General features: G+C 34.9%; 1 protein-coding gene and 1 long non-coding RNA gene across 14 annotated transcripts; one reads left to right on the top strand and one right to left on the bottom strand.

Moving 5' to 3' along the window:
- Positions 1-985: 985 nt before the first annotated feature.
- ATXN3 (ataxin 3) lies at positions 986-22,695 on the top strand. Of its 12 annotated transcripts, none has more exons than XR_009152640.1 (12): positions 986-1,107; positions 6,060-6,224; positions 7,152-7,196; positions 10,618-10,703; positions 11,161-11,227; positions 12,798-12,885; positions 13,115-13,247; positions 14,041-14,216; positions 17,109-17,232; positions 18,732-18,820; positions 20,966-21,127; positions 21,820-22,695. XR_009152640.1 is itself a non-coding variant. In XM_058162579.1 (11 exons), exons 1-11 carry the CDS (start codon positions 1,084-1,086, stop codon positions 21,058-21,060), a joined length of 1,092 nt encoding a protein of 363 aa, XP_058018562.1. In that variant the 5' UTR covers positions 986-1,083; the 3' UTR covers positions 21,061-22,695. The 12 variants fall into 12 exon arrangements, 7 of the variants coding, with proteins under 7 accessions (XP_058018562.1, XP_058018567.1, XP_058018566.1 ...); XR_009152641.1 differs by lacking the exon at positions 21,820-22,695 and adding an exon at positions 17,526-17,609 and having other exon boundaries at positions 20,966-21,015; XR_009152643.1 differs by lacking the exons at positions 17,109-17,232; positions 21,820-22,695 and adding an exon at positions 17,526-17,609 and having other exon boundaries at positions 20,966-21,015.
- On the bottom strand, positions 7,148-26,357 carry LOC131187859 (uncharacterized). Of its 2 annotated transcripts, XR_009152646.1 has the most exons (4): positions 26,277-26,357; positions 13,148-13,227; positions 11,560-11,708; positions 7,148-7,220 (listed from the first exon to the last, which is right to left on the bottom strand). It is a non-coding gene; the product is annotated as an uncharacterized LOC131187859 (long non-coding RNA). The 2 variants fall into 2 exon arrangements; XR_009152645.1 differs by lacking the exons at positions 7,148-7,220; positions 26,277-26,357 and adding an exon at positions 26,020-26,265 and having other exon boundaries at positions 11,236-11,708.
- Between the last annotated feature and the right edge of the window lie 9 nt (positions 26,358-26,366).

Below are 26,366 nucleotides of genomic sequence, written 5' to 3'. Positions count from 1 at the left end.
GTGACTGTAATATTTAGTTCTTTAAAATATTTGGTTTCTGTTACTTACATACTATATTGAATATGTGTTTATAGAAAACTTAATTTGCTAGGTTTTGGCACATTATAAATCCAACCAATTGTAATTACTGAAAAAGCCTCAGCTAAACAAATCACAGCTTAAGTGTGTTTTGGATGTCAGACAAACTGACATATTACTCCATTCATTGTCACAGTTGATTTGGCTGACTAGGCAGATGTCCTTTTCTTCCAAAAGTAACCTGTTCGTTTGCCTCTAAACTGTTCTTTTAAAGTCTTCCAAAGGTGCACACATCACACTCTGAGCACCATCTTACAAAATGATTATTTTAATCTTTAAATTTAGGGCTACTATATCTTAGCTGCCAAAGTTCTGGTGACCGGTAAACTGAAAGAGAATGATAGCAACCATTTGGCAATCCAGATTTGGTAGGCCTGCACATCAAAACGAAAAAGCGATAATACAAAATCGCAGTGATAGCAAACCATTGCCACCGGTTGTTGACGGTTCCAACAATGGAACAGCTTGCCTTCAGAAGCTGTGGGTGCTTCATCACTGGAGACTTTCAAGAAGAGACCGGACAGCCACTTGTCAGAAATGGTATAGGATCTCCTGCTTGAGCAGGGGGTTGGACTGGATGACCTCCAAAGTCCCTTCCAACTCTTATTACATTCAGTTATTATTCCGACCCAAATGCAGTAGGCAAATAAGAGTTGCGTTCTTTTCCTATTGTTGCCCTTCCTGCCCTTCCTGTCCTTGAAAATGCCCCGCTGTTGGTACGACGCGAGCCCGCCCCAGCCAGGTCTCCCAGCCCCGGCGCTGTCCTCTGTCCGTCTCCCACCCAGGCAACGCCGGAGCACGACAGCAAGAGGCGCGCATAGCGTCGCGACGGACTCCTACGGAGCGTTTGTTGCGCTCATCGAGGCGGGTCAAGGGGAGCTCGGCGGAACGCAGAGGTAGCCTCGGCGATTGGCTGCAGCGGGTCACGGAGCAGAGCGTGGCTTGATTGGCTGGGTCGGATCATGTGGTGTGGAAGCCGATGGTGGCGGTGGGAGACACATAAACATGGAGGCCATCTTTCACGAGAGGGTGAGTGAGCCTCTTGGCTTCCCTTACGGAAGGTGGGGTGTGAGGTTAAAAAAGACGGCGAAGCGAGCGGAGAGAAAAGCGGCTCGCGAGGAGCTTGGCCGGCAAGCGAAACTTTGCCTTTTCGGTTCCTTGGGTCGTTCAAAGGCTACTAAAATCTCTTTTTAGTCTTTTATACTTTTATATTCAAGCTGCCGAGGGGAAGAATAGGAAGAAAGCCCAGTTTCTTGTGATTCGGAGGTACTGAGAAAGGCAAGGCGGGTGAAGGGTTTCCAATAGGTAGGAGAGGATGGTGGTGGTTGCGGTAGAGCTTTGAAACATTGTTTCCTTTCCCGTAGCCTGTCTCGGGAGGCGAAGCGGTCACGTTTCTTGAAAAGGGTCGCCTACTCTTTAAGGTGATGCTTTTAAAGTATATTCCTGTAGCTGGGTGGTGCAAGGAAGCGTTTTCTCTCCCGTGCTTACTAGTGAATCTTTTCGGAGCATCATCGCCCCTAACCATGCTGGCAGGTTCATTGAGCAGAAAACAAGGAAGTGGGAGCTGAACATGGAGGACAAGAATAGAATAGAATAGAATAGAATAGAATAGAATAGAATAGAATAGAATAGAATAGAATAGAATAGAATAGAATTTTTTATTGGCCAAGTGTGATTGGACACACAAGGAATTTGTCTTGGTGCATATGCTCTCAGTGTACATAAAAGAAAAGATACGTTCATCAAGGTACAACATTTACAACACAATTGATGATCAATATATCAATATAAATCATAAGGATTGCCAGCAACAAGTTATAGTCATACAGTCATAAGTGGAAAGAGATTGGTGATGGGAACTATGAAACGATTAATAGTAGTGCAGATTCAGTAAATAGTCTGACAGTGTTGAGGGAATTATTTGTTTAGCAGAGTGATGGCCTTCGGGGAAAAACTGTTCTTGTGTCTAGTTGTTCTGGTGTGCAGTGCTCTATAGCGTCGTTTTGAGGGTAGGAGTTGAAACAGTTTATGTCCAGGATGCGAGGGATCTGCAAATATTTTCACGGCCCTCTTCTTGATTCATGCAGTATACAGGTCCTCAATGGAAGGCAGGTTGGTAGCAATTATTTTTTCTGCAGTTCTAATTATCCTCTGAAGTCTGTGTTTTTCTTGTTGGGTTGCAGAACCGAACCAGACAGTTATAGAGGTGCAAATGACAGACTCAATAATTCCTCTGTAGAACTGGATCAGCAGCTCCTTGGGCAGTTTGAGCTTACTGAGTTGGCGCAGAAAGAACATTCTTTGTTGTCCTTTTTTAATGATGTTTTTGATGTTAGCTGTCCATTTGAGATCTTGCGATATGATAGAACCCAGAAATTTGAAGGTTTCTACTGTTGATACTGTGTTGTCAAGTATTGTGAGAGGTGGAAGTATGGAAGGGTTTTTCCTAAAGTCTACCACCATTTCTACGGTTTTGAGTGTGTTCAGTTCCAGATTGTTTTGGTTGCACCACAAGGCTAGTCGTTTGACCTCTCGTCTATATGCGGATTCGTCATTGTCTCGAATGAGACCAATCACTGTTGTGTCATCTGCGAACTTCAGTAGCTTAACTGATGGATCATTGGAGATGCAGTCATTGGTACATATGAACATATGTACCATGGAACATATGAATTGGTGTTTCCAAACACTAACGTTTTATATGAGGTGCTGCATATATATATATATATATATATATATATATATATATGTATGTATGTATGTATGTATGTATGTATGTATGTATGTATGTATACACTCCATTTTCCTTTCAGCTATTTGTGTTTATACATGTATGTTATACGTCCTGCATGTGTTTATACCTTACTGACGGAACTGGTTGTTTTGAAACTCTGTGCCCCATGCATCCCTGCCATTAATATGATCCCTTTTACCTTGACATCAACATTATGTATAACCTGAATAATTGTTGCTGGGAGAAGAGAATGGTTTGGGTTTCTTTTCAATCTTTGTTTTGTTTAGTATTGAAATCTAGATGTAAATTTTTTGGGAAGATAAAATGTTACATTTCAGATTGATTCTGAAGCCAATGATATGTTGTCATTTTCCTATCAAATAGCTTTTCTCTGAGGTTTTGGAAAGAGGGCAGAGATTTAATAGCATTAAGTAATTGTATCCAACTAATCTAGCTATTAAGGAAGAACATTTTTAAGCATAACACAAATTTGCTAATTGCCTCCCCCTCCCAAGAGTTGCATGTCCCTAAAAACATCCCAGAGGGTTTTTCTGGCGAGAAGAAAAAAAGTTAGCTACCCTGGAATGTATAGAAATGCTTTTCTTCAGGCATGTTTACGTCAGAGAAGAGAGAAAGAGCTGTATTAAGAAGCTAGTCCCATTTCTTCAATGGTCTACCAAATGCCTTCAAGCAGGATGTGAGTGTAATAGCACTTTGCCATCTATGTTGTTTAGCAACTGATACTGAGAGGTATTTAATGCTGGAGAAATTTGATCTAAGTCGTATTGATTTAAACCAGTTAGGAAGACTCTAATAATTTAAATCATAGTCAATAATATTCTGTTGTTGATCATGATTTCTACTAAAGTTCTGCTTTGTTACAACCTTCATACCTATACTTCAGTCCTCATGGAGAGATGCAACTTTTATGTTTAGAAACAGATATATGTTATATATTGGAAATTCATAGTTCTGATTTTCTTCTGATTAATTTTACATTAAAATTGGTATTTAGTACTAAACCAGATATATATCAGACAGCTGACTGATGTGCATATTTTCTCTTGACAATAGGTAATAAAAATAGGTTATAGTCAGTATTATGTATGACTAATGTGCTGGAACAATAAAAAAGCTATGTTGGAAAACTAAAGATGTGATTTAGGAAACTTAAATGATAAAGATTATGAATGCGTTTCTGCAATTGCATGCTGAACTAGTTGGACTTGTTTGGGTACATACTTATATATAAATACTGTACATGCATATAAGTACAAATGCATGCATAGGCATAATTTTAGCTGAATAGTTTAATGGAAACAATGAACTTTATTTAAAACACTTTCATGTTCAGTGTATTCATTTAATAGTTCAAATTGATATAAATGCATTAAAATGTAGTGCAAAATATAAGGTAATCACAAACGAAGCTATCACAATGTGTTTGTTTTACTTTGTTTCTGGCTAAACACAGAAGCAGGGTAACTTCAAGGATTAGATTCACCTGATAGCAAGATGTATAACTATTAAGGAAGTTAATTACTATAAACTGATGCAACAGTTTAAAAAAGATCTGGAGAAATGGAAAAATCTGCAATTATCATTAATAGGAAGAATAGCTACAATAAAAATGAATATATTACCGAGATTACTATATCTATTTCAAACAATTCTAATAAAAGTGGGGAAAAATACTTTGAGGAACTCAATAAAGTAATAAGATATATCTGGCAATAGAAAAAAGCAAGAATAAGTTTAAAAATGCTGCAAGATGCAAGGAATAGAGGAGGCTTTGGGCTACTGAATTGGGAATCGTATTAACAGGCTGCAGTACTTATATGGGTGAAAGAATAGATTGTATTGAGGAATACAAGACAAGACTATTGACTCTGGAGGGGCACGATTTGCAATTGGGCTGGCATGCCTTGGCTGGCGTGTATGGGAAAAATAAAATACATGGTTACTTCCAAAGACATTACATTAGGAATGCATTATTGTTAGTGTGGCAAAAAATTAGAGAACAACATTATTTGAGGATACCAGTTTGGCTTTCAACAATGGAAGAACTGATTCACCCAAATGTTATTAACATGGAAAATATTGTTAGGTACAATGATACGTTGAATGAAAAGGGGGAACTCAAAACTAAACAAGAACTGAGCGATCAAGGGATTGATATGGCATGGTACTCACAAGTGTAGTTACATTCTAGATATGAGAAAGATGTTAAACTACATGGATTTTATAAAGAACTAACAGAATTAGATAAGATATTAACAGGGCAGAGGAAAAATTGATAAAGAAAACATACCGCTAATTATTGGACATTAAATTGGAAAGTGAACAAGTGAAGGAGACAATGATAATATGGGCAAAAAATTTTGGTTATACAATAGAGTTAGATAAATGGCAGAAACTGTGGGACAGGAACTATAAATTAACTGTCAACTGCATATAAAGAAAATTTGTATAATAAGATGTTTTATAGATGGCATTTTGCGCCATCGAGGTTGGCAAACATGTTTAAAGATAAGTCGGCTAAATGCTGGAAGTGCCACCAGATACCTGGGTCATATTATCATATGCGGTGGACATGCTCAAAGGCAAAAAAGTATTGAACAAAAATACATATGTGGTTGGAAAAAATGATAAAGCAGCACATTGACTTAAAGACAGAAATATTCTTTTTGGGAATTTTACCCGAAAAATATAATAAGTGGAATGCATATCTAATCATTCATATATTAACTGCAGCTAGAATCGTATTTACACAAAATTGGAAAAGTGAAGAGATCACAACAGATGAGAATGTGATCAGGAAAATATTAGGATGTGCAGAAATGAATAGACTAACGCTAGCAATCAAGGAAAAAGAACAAACTGAATATTACATGACATCAGACTTATTTTATCAGTGGTTAGATAATAAAAAATAAAAATTCAAAAGAAAAAGATTAGTGAAAGAAGATATGTTAAGAGAGAGAAACAAATATTATGAATATTATGTTTAATATCATTTTAATATTATAGAATTAATGTTAAAGTAATGAATATTGCTGTAAATTTTGATTATTACTTTACAAAGATATCTGTACCCGGACAACACACTGTTTAATTGAAGATGGAATCATTATATTGAAAAAATAAAAAATTAAATTAAAAAAAGGATTATATTTGCTCTGGTTTTTGAACAATAAACATGAAAAGATCATACAATGTTGTATTTCCTTTTTTCCCCATAATTTAGCAAGAAGCTTCTCTGTGTGCCCAGCATTGTTTGAATAACTTACTGCAAGGGGAGTATTTCAGTCCTGTGGAACTGTCTTCTATTGCACAGCAGTTAGATGAAGAAGAGAGAATAAGAATGGCAGAGGGTGGAGTTTCTAGTGAAGAATATAGAACATTTTTACAGGTAATAGCTCTTCAGGTGGTTTTACATTTATTTGACAGTTTTTGTTCTGCATATTTTCTTACTGAAAGAGCTTATATTGAAGCTGAATTTCAGAATGATGAAATGTAAAGTTATCTATTCTCCTTCCTTAGAATAGCATCTCCACATATACAGGTAGCCCTTGACTTATGACCACAATGAAGTTCAAAATTTCTGTTGCTAAATAAAACATTTGTTAAGTAAGTTTTGTCCCATTTTATGACCTTTCTTGCCACTATTGCTAAGTGAATCATTACAGTTGTTAAATTAGTAACATCTGGCTTCCCCATTGACTTTGTCAGAAGATCGCAAAAGTGGATCAAATGACTCCAGGATACTGCAACAATCAAGCATCTGAATTTTGATCACGTGACTATTGAGATGGTGCAATGGTTATAAGTGTGAAAAACTGTCAAAAGTCACTTTTTTCAGTGTCTTTGTAACTTTGATCACTAAATGAACTGTTGTAAAATGAGAATTACCTGTATTACAATTACAGTCAACTTCTTAATGAAGTTTCTGTTTAACATTTTTAAAGACTTCTTTTTAGAAACTGGAGAACTTCAGGTACAGAATTTATTTTGTCCCAAGCTGCTTTTATATTGATGTCCACAAATGAGTATACAAAGAGCAAAATGAAAAAGGCTACTGTACTAATCACTAGGTTCTTGTATTTGCTTGGTGTTTATCTGCATAGTTTATCTGCTGTTTCTCATTGACGTAACCTATAAATCCCAGAAAGTTACGTTTGTTCTCATGCCTTCAGAATGGTTCATTAAAAGTATTTTTAGAGCGAATGAAGTTTAAGATTTACTGAGATTAAGTGAATTTATTCTCTACATATGATTTTTCAAAAGCTTTTGTAGCACATAAATTAATCTTCTTTCCTTTGCATTTTTTGTTGAACAGCAACCTTCAGGAAACATGGATGATAGTGGTTTCTTCTCAATTCAAGTAAGCAGTTTCTAAGCAGTTGCTCTATAATTTGTGAAAACTTTGTTAGAATACAGCATTTAAAAATGCTTATTGAAATACCCTGGGCTCCTATTTTAGAGCTGTTTAGGAAACAGCTGTGCTCAGTGAATACATTTCTTAAAGTAAATGCTTGCCTCCCAAAATGTACAAAGAGCAAATCCATGGTTACAGAGAGTTATTTATGTTTCAAACCTCCATTGTGATTGGAATTCTGTAAATAGCTTCCATGCTTTTGCATCCCACTGATTTTCAGTAGAATATTAGCATTCTAATAATTTATATAATTTTTCTATATAAGTTAGGATGGGACAGATTTCCCCAGGGCAAACTGATAAGGTAATACATTTGGGATTTAAAAAAAGTTTGCATTAAGTTTTTTTCTGGACAAACAGATTAGCTTATTTATGATGTAATTACTAAAAATCTTCCTTTGTATTGTACATCAATGATGGTGGAAATGTACTTTTTATAAGATATATGTGTATAGTATTTCTATTTTCCAAATAAATCATTACAAAGTGAAAAGTTTGCATGCATAAGCATGTGGGAATGACTTCAGGAGATGGAGAGAAAAGATGCAGCCTAGGGAATGATCAAATAAGAGAGGGCATGGCTTGCAGCTGCATAATAGGCAGAGAGAGAGAGAAAGGAACTCACCAATTTCTCAAGCTGTAAAAGAGACAGTGGGAGATTGATATTGAATTTTTTTATCCTGCCTTTATGACTTTTATTAAAAAAACTCAAAGCAACAAACATACTTAATACTCCTCCCTTCTCCTAGTTTCCTCATAACAACCTTATAAAGTGAGTTTAGCTGAGAGAGAATGATTGGCCCAAAGTCACTCAGCCAGCTTTCAAGCCTACGGTGGGATCAGAACTTAGTCTTCTGGTTTCTAACCTGGTGGCTTAATAACTACAGCAAACTTGCTTCCTAGGTAAAAGTGGCTCCCTCTGTGTGCAAATATGTGCTCTCTCACACACTCGCACAGTTTCTACTCAAAATTGATGTCAGCATTTCCAGATAAACAGGACAGGAAACATGACCAGATGAGCTAATTCTACTTGATTGTAAGGTTACATTAACAGAATCTTGTAAGTCTAATAGTACAAACCTTCCACTTTCTCTTTGGTAGCATCTCTTCCCCTCCCATAACTAAGCTTATCCTCACATACTGTTACAACATCCCTGTATAATTAATTACAGGTTGTCCTTAACGTACAGTCACAATTGGGACAATTGCTAAGCAAGGCAGTTGTTAAGTGAGTCATGCCCAATTTTACCTTGTTAAAGAAATCTCTGCAGTTGTTAAGTGACTCATTAAGCAAATCTGGCTTCCCCCATTGAGTTTGCTTGTCAGAAATTGACTGGAAAGGTTACATATGATGATCACATAACCTCAGGGCACTGCAACCATTCTATATGCCAGTTGCCAGCTATCCAAATTTTGATCATGTGACATGAGGATACTACATCAGTTGTAAGTGTGAGCACTAATTATAAGACACTTTTTTCACTGCCATTATAATTTTGAATGGTCACTAAACAAATAGTTATAATTTAAGGAGTATCTGTATTTATCTTGTCCTTATAGTAGGCTGCTTTGGGATAATTGTTGTATGTAATAACTAGGCTAAGTAAATAATAAGTAAACTAGGAACAAAGACTTCAGAGCCATGCAAGCTACAAAGTATATATGCTCTGAAAAGTATAGTAGTTTGTAACAACAAAGTAAACTTTATCCAGCCTTGACTATATTTGTATCAAGTTTGAAATCACTGAAGGTGGCAGACTTAATCTGCAATTTATCATTATACTTTTCTATATATTGCTTTTATTTTCTCCTCTTCTACAAAATGTGAAGCAAGGTGAATTTCTTTCTTTAATATCCCAATAATTGGCAAACAATTTTTATACTAATAATGTATTTCAAACAAGAAATTTAAGAACAAATGGATTACTTTGTCCAAAATATGCAGAATATACTGAGTTTTTGTAGGACTCAGTGATGTCTAGAAATATACCTCTCGTGAAAATAGTCACTCAATATGTCTCTGGAGATTCTCAGTCATCTGGGTCATGGTTATCCTAAAGGTGCTTTTTAAAAAGGCAGCTGGATTTTTTTGTTTTTCCTTGAAAACATTTCACTTATCATCCAAGAAGCTTCTTCAGTGCTAAGTGAATGGTGGAGAATGGAAGGATTTATATTCGTTGCAGTCATCTGGTTGTTAGCACTTTCTTTAGGAGTTGTTGAGACTACCTGGAGGTTTATCTGTGTCTTTAGGATCACCTTAATAGTGCAAATGGATGTGGAACCTTCTTGGAATTGCTGATAGAACTATCTTGTAAACAGGAACTCAGTGGTGTCATACAAGAATATTTATAGGAATATAAATCCATTCTCCACCATTCAGTCAGAACTTGAAGAGGCTTCTTGGATGAGAAGTGAAATGTCTTTAAGAAAGAACAAAGAAAGTTCAGTTGCCTTTTGAAAAAACACCCTTGGGATAGTTACTCAACATTTAATTATTTTATTGGCATTTTAAAATGGTGGTTAACATCTTGTCCTTGAAAAAAATGAATGTATTTTAGAATATAAAGTAAAACTATAGTTTATAGATCTCATTACAGCAGACTCATTCACAAAGAACGAAATTTCTGCAGTGATTTACAGCATTTGCATCATGTAATTTGGGTAAAGATATAAATCATGCATTCACACAAATGGCACCTATCAGTATAATAATGTATTATGTGTTTAACAGATATTCCTGAATTAGGGACACTTCGTCCCTAAAATAGTCAGCTGAAATGGGACTTCACTATATAACGAATTAGATCAATAGATCAATAGATTTTAAATATCATATCAGAATAAAATTGATGCTTCCAGAGCAAATTGTATATAGCTGCTGATAATAACAACTCAAGTGTATAATGTGACTTTTGTGGGGGGGAAATGAAATTGTTTCTTTTTTCTTCCTATCATTTCCCCTGCAAATGCAATTGGTCTTCTGAAAGACCAAATTAGTTTTCAAATTGTATATTTGTTATCCTCCCTTAAATGTATTTTATATGTGGCCTGCTCAATGTAGATTCATGAAGGTTAATTCTTAATTAACTTAGCCCAGTGATTTTCTTTTAATGAAATATGGTTGTTCCCCCACTCTCAAGTTTAGTGGAAACAATAGGATGGGTCCAGATTTAATCAGAGCAAACCGATTAAAATCAATGTGATTTTAGTCCTGACTACTGGAGTTCCATTGATTTCAGTGGTCTGTTCTGAATACAACTGTGTCTGAATTTAGTTAATATATTTGTCTTTATAGTTCTAAAATGGTTGCATTGCTTAAATTTTATAACTGACTGATTTATCTCATGAAAAGTGCTGTTTTTTGACAGGTTATAAGCAATGCCTTGAAAGTTTGGGGTTTAGAACTAATCCTCTTCAACAGCCCAGAGTATCAGAGGCTCGGGATCGAACCTATGTAAGATTTTATTTTTTAGCACCCTGCTTCCATTTAAATATAGTAACAGTTATGCAAGAAAAAGAAAACTCTTATCCTTTCCTTCAGTTCTTCAAGTTCTGGTTTTATCCACACAGCATTTTCTGTTTCATATTATTGAGGCTTTACATATTCATTTGTCCCCTGAGCCTTCATGACATCTCAGTATCTGTAGCATTATAGAATGCTGCTTTTGAATGATATCTGCTTAATGACATCATCAGTATGTCTGTATTTATCAAGCATATATAATGATAAATATATCTCTAAAACAATATTATTAAATATTCTGAACTATCTGTGGATGAAAAGTTCACATAATCTGAATCGTAGCTTTAATACTAAAGTATGGTGTTTCTAAATGCAAAAATGGTTACACTGATTAATATTTCTGTGCTCAAATATTTAATTCTCTGAATACTTTGTGTTTTATTTTCAGAAATGAAAGATCTTTTATTTGTAACTATAAAGAGCACTGGTTTACAGTTCGAAAATTAGGGAAACAGGTAAAGTTCTTTGTTTTCCTTCTTTAAAATTGATGTCAGGTTTGCCATTGGAATCAGCTATAAATTCAGCCAAATGTAGTGCATGTGTAATGACAAACACTGCATTCATACATAGGTAGGTAGGTAGTAAATGATAGATAGATAGATGGATGGATAGATAGATAGATAGATTGATTGATTGATTCAATTGATGAAATATTTTGGTTCTATTCAAAATGTTATTTCCCAGAGTTGCTTTGTTCCTACTATTCAGTATTGTAGGTGATTTTTCATGTTAATGTGTATTAGACAACCTACAACCTTTGGATTATCCTTTATGAATATTTACTTACCTAAATATAAAACAACCATGGGTTGGCAGAACAGCAGTGGGAACAAGAGTGTCTTCCAATTCACTGACTTTGTGGGAAGCTGGCAGAGAGCATTGGAAATCACAATCACGTGACTGCAGCTGACTGTGGTGTTGCTGTAATAGCTGCATCTTAAGATATTTGAAATTTGAAATTTCAATTCCATAGGAATAATGTGTCTTGGATTTTGTACACATTTTTTAAATTTAAAAACATATTTCAGATATCTTGATTCAAAAATTGTTGCCCCATCATTTTGCTAATCAAAGGTTAGAAGAGACAAACAGGAACGTTTAACAATATGTCGATTAGATAGGAAGGGATGCAGTGGCTAAGTGGTCAGCTGTTCAGCGGTTTGAATCCCTAGTGCCACATAATGGGGTGAGCTCCCATTACCTGTCCCAGCTTCTGCCAACCTAGCAGTTCGAAAACATGTAAAAAAATGCAAGTAGAAAAATACTACTTGGTGGAAATGTAATAGCATTACATGCGCCTTTGGCATTTAGTCATGCTGGCCACATGACCACGGAGATGTCTTTGGACAGCGCTGGCTTTTTGGCTTTGAGATGAAAATCAGCACCACCCCCTAGAGTTGGGAACGACTAGCATATATGTGCAAGGGGAACCTTTACCTTTTACCTTTTAGACAAGATAGGAGCAGCCAGATTTTTTTCCCTTGATGTTTCTGATTCATCAGTTTTTCTAATTTAAAACCAGGCATTTGCATTGCAATAAATGCTTCTAAAGCAGCAATTGCAATGTATTAAGTTTCCTGCTATGTATTCAAGGCATTCCTTTGACTACAGTCTTGTTTTTTCCCCCTATAACTAAATGCTAATGCATCCATTAACTTGCATATATTATCTGAGAATGACTAGAAGAAACTAAGAGTTTTGTATTTGACCTCGTGGCTGCGGCACCACAAGCAAACAGCTGGAATGGGCAGCTGGCTAGCTGCGCAGGCTCTTAAGTAGGGCTTATTTTGGGGTAGGGCCTAAATTAGGTGGACACGGAAAAACATGCTAAGGCTTATTTTCGGTATAGGTCTTATTTTCAGGGAAACAGAGTAGTAATCCAAAATAGTTACTTTATTTATCTTTGACGCATATACCATATATTTACTTAACTATTTTAATCCCGGTAGTAGGTATATATTTTGCTATGTATTAAAATATATTATTAATAATCACACTGCATGTTAATTTTCTTTCTTTGAACAGTGGTTCAATTTGAACTCTCTTTTGACCGGTCCAGAACTAATATCTGATACTTACCTTGCACTTTTTCTGGCTCAGCTACAACAGGAAGGTAATGCTAATTTTCAGATGTTGAATGCTGTAATATTGCTGTAATATTCATCTAAGGAAACACTTTTCCTGTGTTGTTTGACTGAGTTATGCAGAATGCATAACCAAATTGCCTACTATTGATAAAGAACATTTTTCTATCCATTACTGCCTTGCCCACTAACTCCTGTATTTTATATTAATTTTTAGATTATCTTCCTAATCTGTTCATATCCTTATATCTTTTATAGGTTATTCAATATTTGTTGTAAAAGGTGACTTACCTGATTGTGAAGCTGATCAATTACTGCAAATGATTCGGGTGCAGCAAATGCAAAGGCCAAAATTAATTGGGGAAGAGACACTGCAATCAAAAGATCAGAGGTAAGGTAAATAAATACTTGTATTTAATGGATTCAGTGTAAGTATTTTTGAGGCCTGATTATGAACAAAGAAATAGGAGCTAAAAAGTAGAAGATACTATTGTGTTTATACATGGAATAAACCAAAATATGTGTTTGCCTATAATAAAGATATTACCTATGTCTAATAGGAGATCTACCAAACACAAAATAAGTTTTGCATCATTTTTGTATATTTTCTTAACAATTGGAAATTTTTTTAAAGTAAGTCTTTTAAAAAGAGGCTTGGACTACCTTCATAGCTATCTGTGCAAATGCAGCTATTAGCAGAATCTTAAAGATAGTGTCAACGGTGCTATATATAAATTCACTGCTTTCATTAATAGACTGTGCATGGGTACAAGATCCAGAGACTTCTGACTTCTATTCTTTGTGATTCTGGTGACCTGGAGACAACGACACATACAGTATGTAAAGCTGCCGTTTATGTCCTGATCAGTGTACACTTAAGCACCTCATGGCAGCAGCATGACAGAACACAATGTTGCTAGTTTTTGGACAAGATCTGTTTAATTTGGAGATACATTAATCTTGTATTTAATATTTTAAATTTTATGTCATATGGTATGCCTTATTTTAATTGTGATGCTTCTGAAATGAACAAACAAACAAACAAACATGAAGAAACTGATAGCCATCTTTTTTCTGCTCACTGTATCTTTTAAAAACTAAATCCTTCTCTCTACCACTCATCCAGACATAGTGCAGCATTTGGCTTTAGAGTAAGGATGTTTTTTTCTGTTTAACTTTTCCAGGGTGCAAAAAACAGACTTAGAACAAGCACTAGATGTTAACCAGTCCTTTGATAATACCAATATGTTAGATGAAGATGAAGAAAATTTCCAAAAAGCACTTGCACTCAGCAGACAGGAAATTGATATGGAGGATGAAGAAGCAGATCTCCGGAGGGCTATTCAACTTAGTATGCAAGGTGAAAGATTATATTTTGATTTTAAAAATGAATTGATATTTTGTATGCTTAATCTTATTCAAATATAATACAACAAAGCAATAAAACTGCACTGAAGCTTTTTGTGTGTATGTCTTTTGAGTCAGTGTTGACTCCTGGTGACTGCAAGGACTAGTACCAGCAGTTTTGTCTGTCAGACATTGGACATGTTTGCCATGACTTACTTTCTATTGCTGAGAGACAGCAATTGGCCCAAAGTGAGCCAAGGTCACCCTTACACCAAATTTTCTGCTTACAGAAGCATTATATACCTTTAAAATGTCTTTATAGATAAGATTTGCACACTTTAAAAATGAGTTAGAATTTATTTAGACTTAGCACAAACTCTAAATCAAAAGCATTTATTCCAAATCATTTTCAAATGCTGCACAACTCTAGTAAATAACAGTGTTTCATCTAGTGAGATGCTTTGGAATCATTTAAGCTTTTCAGAGAAATTTATTCTCTGGAGCAGAGTGGTGTTTTTTCTGAAGTGACCAAATGCAAGGATTTATTCTCAAGTTTGAATGATTTAATACTAAGTTGAAGAAAGCAAATGGAGTATTTGGCAAGAAATTATTTCTTTTTTACTTTCAAACATATGGAAAAGTGTGAGGAAAGTTGAATGAGAACGAACAATTCAGAGCTCTGCAGTTAGAGTGCTTTGGTAGCAGAAGGGTGGTTAAGTATCAAAATTAGCATCTTGCTTTTTCCATCCCATCAGAGCAAAAACAAAAAGAGTAATGTTACTTTTTTCTCTTAATTCAGTAACCCAATTCTGAAGTCTAAGGTAGGAATAATAATTTCAAAATATTGTGTCTCCTATTAATACTATTACAAGGTGACAGCATTTCAGGACTGTTTTAGGCAGTTATTAAAAGATTTAACTATCTCTGCCTTTCTATCTGCTTCATGGCAGGCTGAAATTCCTGGCTCTAGCAAAGTTCTTCCTAAGGGCATAATAAGCCATAGTTGCACTTGTCTTTCAGAACTACAGTGTCACTTCAACTCATCCCTCCCTCCCTCCCTCCCTCCCTCCCTCCCTCCCTCCCTTCAAAACATCAGACACTTTTGTTTATTGCATAAAGGCAGTTTAAAGTACTATAGTCCAAGAGAATTGAGTGACTAAAGTGTTGATATACAAATGGGGAAAGCTAGTTTCTAATCCCGTTTCAATTATGGAAGCACACTGGATAAATTTGGACCAGATAAACACACTCAGCACAGCCAACTTCCCAGGATTGTTATTGCTCAGATAGCAGGCCTTGTACTGTGCTTAGATATAATTGCATATCAAATAAAATACTAAATGCTAAGACAGAGGTGCAAATATTTAACTTTTTTTTAGTTTTAATTGCCTAGAATTCCCAAAATTGCTGGCCTAGACTTGCCTTCTCATAAATTCCAATTATAAGGTATTTACAGTGAAATATAATCATTGTATAAGTAGTCCCCTTTTAGTAACTGCTTTGTTTACTAAGCTGTCTTGTTTAGCAACTGTTCAAAGTAACAGTGATGATGCTTATGACCATTAGCTACATTTATAATCTTCACAAGCCTGCAAAACAAACAAAACTTAAGCAATTTCATAACCACAGTCACAGTTAACTTAGCAACTGCTGCTTAACAACTAAGTTGCTGGTCTTTATTGTGGTCACTAAAGGAGGGCTACTGTAATGTTTTTTGTAATCCTAACTACCTTGACGCACTGCAGGATTCATGTTGTCTAACTTCAACAAAGGTTTTTTCTCAATCTCACTTTCCACCAGCTTCCCAAGTCAGGCCTCTACCGGTTTCACTGCTGTACCTTACCTGGATAGTTTTTGTTCTGACAGCTTATTTTTCTGCAGAACCCAACCTGGAGAAAAATACACAATATATTGGCATTGTGTGTCATTGTCCTGCCTGCTGGATCCATTGCATATTGAACTGGTCTGGCTGAAATGGAACTAGCAGCTAGATACATTTAGAAGACAGAATATATATGAACTCACTGAGACTAGATTTGTAAGAGTTGGCTTTATTGCTCATCCGAAGGAAATCGGTCTTATCTTTTGAGTTAGAAAATGTGTTTGTGCAAATACAAATCTGCTATTATTGATTTTAATTTTGAGCAGCTCTCCTTTATTTCATATTAATCATAGTCATGTAAAATATATTGATAATCTCAAGATTTAAAATATGTATTGGTATTTATTACCCATGCTGTTATAATGTCCAAATCCAACAGCTATTTACAATGTAATAGGACTTAAGAGGATATGAAACATTCAGTTGGTAGCCCAGGTACTATGTAGGATTATACCAGTGTTTTTTTAAATTTATTTTTATAAATAAGTGAGTTGAATTGAAAGTGACAGCCTTAAACCACAAAATTGGCTTTCATTACTAAGGCAGGACTAGACCTCTCAGTCTCCTGGTTTTAAAATCCAGTGATATTAAAAAAACTTACTATTAGTACATGCATTATTAGATCACAGGTGAAAGTGTTCGTTTTGAGCTTCCATTTATTCTATAGTCAGGATGAAAGCCAGGATCTTGTCCTGGTTTGTGTAATGTCCTCCCTGAACATGTCTAACTGGCACCAGCCTTTTTATTGCCAGCTGTGAAGGAAACCAGTCTGGGGATGTTTTTGGTTTGATTTGGTTTGTTCTAGGTTTTAAAGTATGATTGATGGCAGTTGCTTTTGTTGCTTTTTTTAAAAAAAGATTTTTATATTTTTTCTTGTTATTACTGTTTAATTCTTCTGTTATATGATGGTGATTATTATTACACAAATGTGCATTGTAGATTGCTTTTGTTTTTTTATGCGAAACATAGTTAATATCCCGGTTAACTTAACCTTCCCAATAAGTGGGTGTGTGTGACTTTTAGGAGAACATCGAAGTGGCTTCTCAGATTGTTGCACACAGAACATTCCACACTCATCTGCAACAGGCCAAACTGAATCTCTCCCATCAGAAGAGTTGCGGCGTCGAAGACAGGCCTATTTTGAAAAGTAATGTAAACTGTGTAAAGCATAATTTGTGGGTGGCAAGCCCCAGAAGCCTTTGTTAAGTGATATTACTTTATTACTTGATGTTTTTCAGGTATTTTGGATTACAGTTCCTATCTTTTCTAATACCAACTATGCTGGTTAGAACATAGGATTGTAGTCCAAAGTACTAGGAGAGTGCTGAGAGGTGTTTTTTTTCCTGAATTAACTCATACCAGTGTTTAACTGGTTCTTAAACTCCTGAACCACTCACTCAGTTTTGCAAATATCTTGATTCTTTTGGCTTGATATTATAGTACAAGACTGAGGCACCATGCTGGCTGCAGATAGCAGGATTCCGTACTTGGGCAAATCACGCTACCTACGTAACTAATTCATTGGTCAGTTATATAGATGATTGTTCCAGTTTGAAATGCAAATGAATGTATGATGCTTTATCATTTAAGTATTTTTTATTTAGGGCAGTATAAACTATAAACCAGTAGCAAATTGATAATTGATCTCTATTGCCATATTTATGTGTTCATTGATTACGGTAATGCTTGGCAAACTTCATGTTGTCTTACTCAAAAGTGGCAGCAGTGTTACTATTTTTAATTGAAAATGCTATACTGCATGTCTCTTGATATCATTCTTTTTAGTGCTTCTTTCACAAGCATATTACTGTACCCAATTTCTCTTTAGGCTTGTTCTAGACTATAAATTAATTTGGATATGGTACCAAAATAAATCTCCTATTCTTATTATGTAATGATAAAATACATTCATTAGCAATTGGTACTCTTATAATCCTTATCTATTTTATGTACATGCATCTGTGATTATCATTTTTATTTTGAAGAAAGTTTTATGTTGAATTAATTCAAAGAAAGGTAATAAGTGAAAGTGCATCAACAGGAAAACTTAATTTCCTCTAATAATCATCACTATAATTATTGTACGGAAGCACATTCTACCCTAGTAATGTGCCAAACTCCATATCCTGATCAGAGAACTTCCAGGTGCTCCTGGGAACATTTTTTTTGTTTCTTTTTTTCTCCGAGAATACACTGGTTTAACCTTTTCAACCATGGTTTCTCATCTCCTGGCTTTGGAATTAGATGTAATTCCCAATAGTCTGATCCCAAAATATTTTTGTGCTGTGTATTCTGAGTTAGGAGAAAAGTGGAGTCTAGGAGAAAAGACCAAAATGTGGAGTTTTGTCAACAATTGTTAGTAAACTTATTGGCTAATTCTTTAAGTATTACACCCATCTGATCAGTTTTTAGAATTGAATATTTTAAATATACACACATACATACATGTATATGTGTGAGTTAATGTGTGTAGTGCAAAAATTGAAATATATCGATCTAGCTCCCTGTACTATGAACTTTTCAAATATTCATTATTTAATAGAAAAAAATAAATTGGATGAAGAAAGGCAAGGAATCATAAAGTTATAGGCTTTTCTACATATAATAAAAATTAATGCTGCATATTTCTCTCTTTGATTGTTGTAGACAGCAGCAGCAGATGCAAAAGCAAGTTCAGATTCCACAATTCCATGGTGAAGCAGCTACAAATTCACACGCACTAGTTAATGACACAGGTATTGCTTTTATTTGCCAGATTTCAACACATTTTTCCAGTTGTTCTTTCAAATGATGAGCCACGTATATATTTTATTTTGTTTAATACATTTTACCAAGTATCTTATTAGCTTTCTGTATCATTGGTCAGCATATCCTTTGGGAAATGCTCTCTGAAATTTAGACAACTTGTTTCAGAAAGCACTGCTGCTCTGCCCTATGGCAGTTCCGGGGGGGGATGTCTTCCAAAATACTATTTTGTGATTATTTTGAATATCTACTTTATAGAGGTTATGTAGAGAATAACAATGAAGTACCAGTGTGTGAATGATGCCCAGTTCTGTCCTTTTTCATCAAGTAGAAGCATGGTAGTACCTGTTCTGAATTGATGCTTAAACTCGGTAATAGATGGGGACTAACAAACTGGGAAAATAAACTGTTCAATCTACTCTAAATTGGATCACTCCTCTTGATTACATTTGTAACTTGGGAATGCTCATAGAATCAGTTCTAAGTCTAATGGTGTCAATGGCACAGGGTAAAATTCACCCTTAATAGCCAACCTATTTGGATGCCATAGATACTTATCTGCCGTTAGCCATATGTTGAAAATCTGTGGCTGGAGTTCATAATGCATTATATATGAGACTAACTTTAGAAAACTTAACTTAGTGCAGAATGCACATTGGAACTAGCCAGTGAATATCATCACTGCAATGTTGTGTTAAATTCAGAAGTGGCTAACGTTTTTCAGCATCACTTCTTACTCAGCTTTAAAGGTGTAAAAGGCTTGGGAACAAATTACCAGAAGCAGCAAATACATTTTGTGTGGACAATGCTTTCTGGTACTTAATGAAATAGAATAAATTTCATAAATTAGGCCAGTGAGCCATTGTGGTGTAGTGCTTAAAATGAACAAGATAGGCTAAAAAGCCTCACATTCAGTTCCTCACTGATTGTAATATGGTTGGTTTCTTTTAGCCCAACAGGAAAGGTAAACTATAAATGTAATAGAATAAATAAAATATTTGCTGATTTTTCTTCTATAATTTATATCAGCTTTATTATTTTTTTGTTGTTTGGTTTAGTTTTTCTGAAAACTTATGGTAGTTCTGCAGTAAATGTATAAGCTAAATGTTTAAGGGTTTTATATTTTTCTAACTTGGAACCTTTTCTCATAACTCTGTAGAATAGAAATAGAAACAGAATAGTTTATTTGGCCAAGTGTGATTAGACACACATGGAATTTGTCTCCATGTTTGTCTCCTTATCTGTAGTATTGGTTATAATAGTTGAAACAGTAATGTGAAACATTCCTTCTTTTTCCCTTGTATTTGTAAAATCATCTACATGAGGTATACCTAGTTCTACTTGTTAGATCATCCTTCATCAATTTTGCCACTGTCCTTCAGGTCTACTGAACCACAGCTGTCGTCATTTCCAGCCAGTGTGTCCATTGGAAATTGTATCTAGAAATAACAGAATTGCATCCAATACATTTATAAGCCATCAAGTTGGTGCAATGTTTATATATATATACTTCAATGTATGGTAATCAGATAAATTCAGTATCAGTCTCTATGATGATTGAAATATTATAGGTTGTCCTTGACTTACAACCATTCATTCAATGTTAGTGAATGTAAGTGTTATGATGGTGCGGAAATAGTGAATTATGACTGGTCCTTTCACTTATGGCTGTCACAGTATCCCTATGATCACATGATCAAAATTCAGGCTTGGCAACTAGCATCCAGGGTCACATAGTTACCATTTGTGACCTCTCAAGTTTGCTTCTGACAAGCAAAGTCAATGGGGACTCCAGAGTCACATAACCGCCTCAGTGATTCACTTAACAATCCTGGCAAAGTCAATGGGAAAGCCAAATTCATAATGTCTACAGTGATTCAGTGTCTTAACTTTTTTAAAAAAAAAAAACATAGGTAAAGTGGATCTGACTGCCCATACTGCATAATTGGTAGCAGAAAGTAGGAAATGGTTAATAGGTCTTTTGGGAATTCCTGGATAGCCTGTCTGACAGCAAGAAGTTCCCCACTCCTGTCTTGGACTAGTAAACTATGAGCAACAGAACTAGATCTTTTTCTGTCTTTTTAAATTGTTGATCTTCTAGAATTAATATATCTTATTTTCTTGTTTCTTCTCAGGTGGTGATATGAGTGAAAATGATATGCTTCAAGCCGCCATGAATATGTCCTTGGAAACTGTTACAAACAGCTTGAATACAGAGGAGAAGAAATGACAAATACTTATATTTATTCTAATCTGAACGCTACATTCTGTATTAATTCTGTGTGGGTGGCATAAAGGTAGGGTTCATTTCATTGATGTACCAAAGCAAGATACAGTTGTGAGATTTCAGACTGAGGGTCAGAATTTTAAAAAAAACAATTTGGTTATTATACAATAAAATCTCATTAGTTTATGGTTATACTGTTGACCTTCTGGGTGATTTCTATTCAGTCAGAAGAACAGTGAGAAAAGGGGTATTAATATACAATACAATCTCATGCAATATGTTTCTGATCCATAGATGTTCAGGTTGAGTTTACGGGATCTGCCGATCTTTGTAAGGGGAGCAGCTCTTTCAGTTGTGATGGCTTATTCTTGCAGGATGTATTCTTAACAGGAAGATCAAGCATCACCTGATTGTAGAGCAAGGCCTTGGAATTTTGCTAAACAAGATTATGTGAAATCTAAAAATTTGTAGTTTCACATATCTGCTCAAAGGCATTCTAAGTATCATGTTTACAGTGCACTTCTAAGATTCCAGATTAACGGACTGAATATAAAAAAATCATTTTTCATTTTGAGAAATATTTGAATTACATGCATTAATTACTGTAAATCAGCTTATTTCCAGAGTTTAATCAGTTAACATTTTGACTAAGAATAGCAAGAGATTTGCAGACCATCAAGCCTATTTTGGAAGACTGTGCAAGAGTATTACAATCATCATCATAAAATGGAACATCCTACTTTTATTCTCCTGCTCCTCCAGATCTGCCTCCACGCATTCCAATCTTCCAAAGCTGATTTGATGGGCACACAGGAGGAACCCGCTCCAATAGCAGAGTCAAGACTTACTTCTTCCTTGTTTTACTCTAAAAATGCCTTTAGTATTTTTTTACTAAATCTTGGGTCAATACTGGCTATGATGCACTGATCTAGTATATATATTCAGCCAACACCTAGAATCCGATTAACTGAAGTCAGAAGTGTTGGATATAGTTGATAAATGTTATTATAATTCTTATTTCAGTTGGTATTAATATTTTATCTTCTGTTAGATATTTCTGTAAGTATTAATACTATCAAGTTGGACTTAAGTTACCTTGTACTGAATCAGCTTATTGGTCCACTTAAGTTAGAATTATCTACTCTGGCAGTGATTCTCCAGTCTCAAGCAAGAATCTGCTACCTGAATTGCTTTTAATGGAGGATAATTAGAATTAAACCGGGATTTCCTACATGTGTATCATGTACTCTGCCATTGAGCTATAGTCTTTCCAAGATTCCATATTAATTTTGAAGTGAGGAAGTTAAAAAAGATTTTGATGCCATGATTTCCGTGCCACATTATTAATATGCATTAGTAAAATCTGAAATGAACCCTGCACAGTTACTTATGTGTTAAAAATGGATATACATAAATGAATGTGTATGAGTATGTATTTTATCAGATGTTAATGAATGTCTTCTTGCAACATATTTGCGGCTTTTCATGAATGGTCTTCATTCATGCACCTTACTGTTTATTCAAGGGAAACTGGGCAGCAAATTCTGTCAGCTACTTTTATTCTGAAAGTCAAATGTTACATAACAAATATTGCAGGATGACTGAATTTCGCATTTTGTATTAAAATAGTTTTTTTTTTTTAAAAATGCTTTAAGCACACTTTCTGTTTACATATACATATTAAGACTATAGTTTTGGATACAAATGATATACTCATTAAACCTATGGATACTTGCCAGATATACAAAAAAATATTGTGAAATTGATTAGGTTTTGCAAATTATTTTAAAATTATTATATTGCACCATGTTGATGTGTCATTCTTTGCTACTGAATGATTAATAAATGTACACAGATTATGATACTATAAAAATAACACAATATTAAAATTGGTTTTGATAATATCTGTTTACAAAAGTTATTTAAGTAGAGAGTTAAATATGAAAGCCAAATGCCTCCTATTTTCCTGTTTCATATGCTGTTGATTTCTGTGAAACTATTACAGAAGTACAAGCACTGCGATTTGGTCCAAGGATAAATACTGTAAGAGTGTATCTAGCTTTGTCAGTCAGTAAACTGAAGGTAGCTATTTTAGATCTGCCTAATTTATTTATTAACAAAAAATTACCATATTTACTGCACATTCTTTTGGGGAAAAACCAGCATTAGTTAATAAAGCTACATGCATTCATTTTAATTGTGTTTAAGCTACTACTTGAAAAGAAATATATGAAAAGATGTATAGAAGCCATGAAATGAAATCATACTAGTTTGTAAAAAACATAGTTTTATTTTTTCTTACTTTTCCAATAAATTGTGTCCTTGTGGACAAGTTGAATCTGGATGAATTTAGGTCCACTTCTTTCAAATATATCTCTTCATCAAAGCAAAGTATCTTTTCAAAACATATACAGTATATATACCATATCAGTTATGAAGCAAAGATTTTTAAAATATTTTTTTCCATTTAACATGTGCACTTAAAAAAGATGGAACCTTTTTTAAATGTCAACTTGTGGTAAAACACTTCGTGGTTTACATGAAGTTAATGCAGTAGATTTTTGGAGAGATTTTTACTAATTTGAACGTTTCTTTACTTGGGGATTACATTAATGGACAACCTTGAAAATTGTCCATTTGTAATGGTGAATATTCCTAAACCAGAAAAGTTATAGAATCTACTTTTGGTGGAAAACCTGAAAGAAATCTGGATTTCCTTCATAGCCAAGGCCTTTTTTAATAATGTTTTTTATTCCATTGCCATTATAACCAGATCAATGCTCTAGAATTTATTTATTTATTTATTTATTTATTTATTTATTTATTTATTATTTATTTATTTATTTATTTATTTATTTATTGTACTTATATGCCCCCCCATCTCCCAAACATGATCCTGAACAATGTACAATAAAAAAACAAAGTCACAATATTGAAAATTAATATTAAAATATATTTTAATTTCATAATTATAACATATTTAATTGCTAGAAAAAATAATTAGATCTTACAAACAATGTAGCTACCTCATTAAATCACCATTTCCTTGAAATGCCCAAGCCTATCAACATAGCCAGGTTTTGGCGGACTTCTGCAAGGACATCAGAGATGGAGCCAATCTCATTCCTCTGGAGGGACAGGCATAATATTCCATAGGGCAAAAATCATTTGGTTCATTGTCCTCCATCAAACATAGGTGCTTAAGAAAATACATACTTCAGATATAGTCCCAACCCCTTAATAATCTGTAGCTGCCCAGAGTTGCCTTATAGGGGAGATGGGCAGCATAAAAATTTAATAATAAAATTGAATATACGTTGTGGTATGTAAGATACAACAATTACCTTTGTATAAATATAAATAAGAACAAGCTATAATTTGAGGTTAAAGCAAAGCCTATCTTACCTTCAGCTCTTTTTGAATTTTTTGAAAATAGTGCATCACACAAAAAGGACTATGGCCACTGGGCCCAGGAATATGATGTACTATATTATTATGGTCTAAATTAGCTTATATAAATTAACCCTGCTGGCTTCAGAAAGGGTTTTGAAACCTGGTTATCCCGCTGGGCTTTGGCCCAGGAAGAGCACAGCTCCATGGGGAGGGAAGTATAAGTATGAGCCAGGTCATTTATTATGAGTATCAATTGCTTGGTGTTTTTTTTTTAATTGGATTGCTTTTTATTCTAAGCCACCTAGAGTTGAGAGAAAAACTATCAGGTTTCTGACTATATTTGGTTTGAATCATCAAATAGTAGTGTTTCCCTTGCACTATTATGCTTATTCAAGTCCAAACTTGAACTTTTTAAACCTTGGCTGGATTATGCATTTTCATAATGGAAAAAAAATTGGAAATGGGGACTTCTAAGAAAGAAATGGCAAACTGAAGTCAGAGCTGACAACCATGGCAGAATGAAGAACTAACAAATAGACTGTCTCTTCATAATTCCTCTTTGGACAAAGACAAGACCCAGAAGTGCCCCTTGTGAGGAGAACGTAAGTCTTTAGTAGGTTTTGAGCTCTGGAAATGATGGAATAGCCATTTCTCTCAAACCAAGTTGGAAATTGGTTGTTACCTAAGCTATTAGGAACCATTTTACAGCACCAGGTTTCTTACCAAAAGACATTTTAAATCCAAGTTGAAGGACTTAATTGTTTTTTTAAAGAAAATTCTTTTGAAATAAACAGCAAAAGTTGATTAGCACTATGTTTTTGGATTTGAAATAAGTTTTGTCAATTAATTATAAGACTCCTTCCTGTGAGAAAATTATTTTGTTTTGAAGTTTCTTGAAAAGAAACATGATACAATTTGAATATTGGACACTAGAGGGAACCTGAAAAAAAGATTACAATTAAAAACACTTAAATTTGACTTACTAATAAAGAATGGAGCAAACTATTTTAACACTGGACATACTGAAGGATATTTTTGAACAAGGGACCCATAAGTTAATATTAACGGTGTCTGCCTCTATAAATAGGAAGAGGAACAAATTTTATTGGACAAGACTGAAACTACAAAGTTCAAGGCTACAAAAACAATATAAAAAAGGTGCTACATTGGACATACATACGAAACTGATTGATACCTTAATAATTATCAGGGATATACAAATAACAAACCAGTGACGTGGATAACTTTCCAATTGTTTTTAGCAACCATTCAAAGTTACAACGGCACTGAAACAAGTGACTTACAACCGGTCTTCGCACTTCTGACCGTCTAAAGCAGGGGCCTCCAACCTTGGCAACTTTAAGACTTGTGGACTTCAACTCCCAGAGTTCCTCAGCCAGCTTTGCTGGCTGAGGAACTCTGGGAGTTGAAGTCCACAACTCTTAAAGTTGCCAAGGTTGGAGGCCCCTTGGTCTAAAGAGTTGGGAAACAGACTAAAAGGGAAGACGGCATCTATCGCGAAGTATCTTTTTTTTTATCGTACTGGAACAGAATAAAAAGTACTCTTACTGTTCATAAATACTGATGAAATCATAAAGGAGGGGCAGCCACAAATATTTCTGGACACCCCGTCATCCTGTGAAATATTTCATCTCTGTCTACGGGGGAGGTCTAAGATCTATTCTCAAAGAACAGGAATTCAGTTGCATGTCGAGTTGGGGATTAGCCGCGGGTAAAATGGATTTCCAAAAAGCGTCCTGCGCCACCCAAATTTTTGGAAGGACTGCGGGGGTGGGTGGGGTAAAGCCAGGTGAAACTAGAGCTACCTTTTCCGGTCCTCCTGAGGCTGAGAGCGCGCAACCTTTCCGCCCTCCAACGTCCCGTCGACCTTTGTTTCTTGAGACGCACTCCCGGAG

The sequence above is a fragment of the Ahaetulla prasina genome, chromosome 1 (genome assembly GCF_028640845.1).
Source record: "Ahaetulla prasina isolate Xishuangbanna chromosome 1, ASM2864084v1, whole genome shotgun sequence".
Classification (NCBI taxonomy): Eukaryota; Metazoa; Chordata; class Lepidosauria; order Squamata; family Colubridae; genus Ahaetulla; species Ahaetulla prasina.
This window is presented reverse-complemented; position numbering and strand designations above follow the sequence as displayed.

What these genes read in the sequence shown, in the direction of transcription:
- ATXN3 (XM_058162579.1), top strand. Translation starts at nt 1,084, where the DNA reads ATGGAGGCCATCTTTCACGAGAGG. An exon ending in TTCGAAAATTAGGGAAACAG is followed by an intron (nt 11,228 to 12,797) that starts GTAAAGTTCTTT and finishes TTCTTTGAACAG; the next exon opens with TGGTTCAATTTGAACTCTCT. An exon ending in CGCACTAGTTAATGACACAG is followed by an intron (nt 18,821 to 20,965) that starts GTATTGCTTTTA and finishes GTTTCTTCTCAG; the next exon opens with GTGGTGATATGAGTGAAAAT.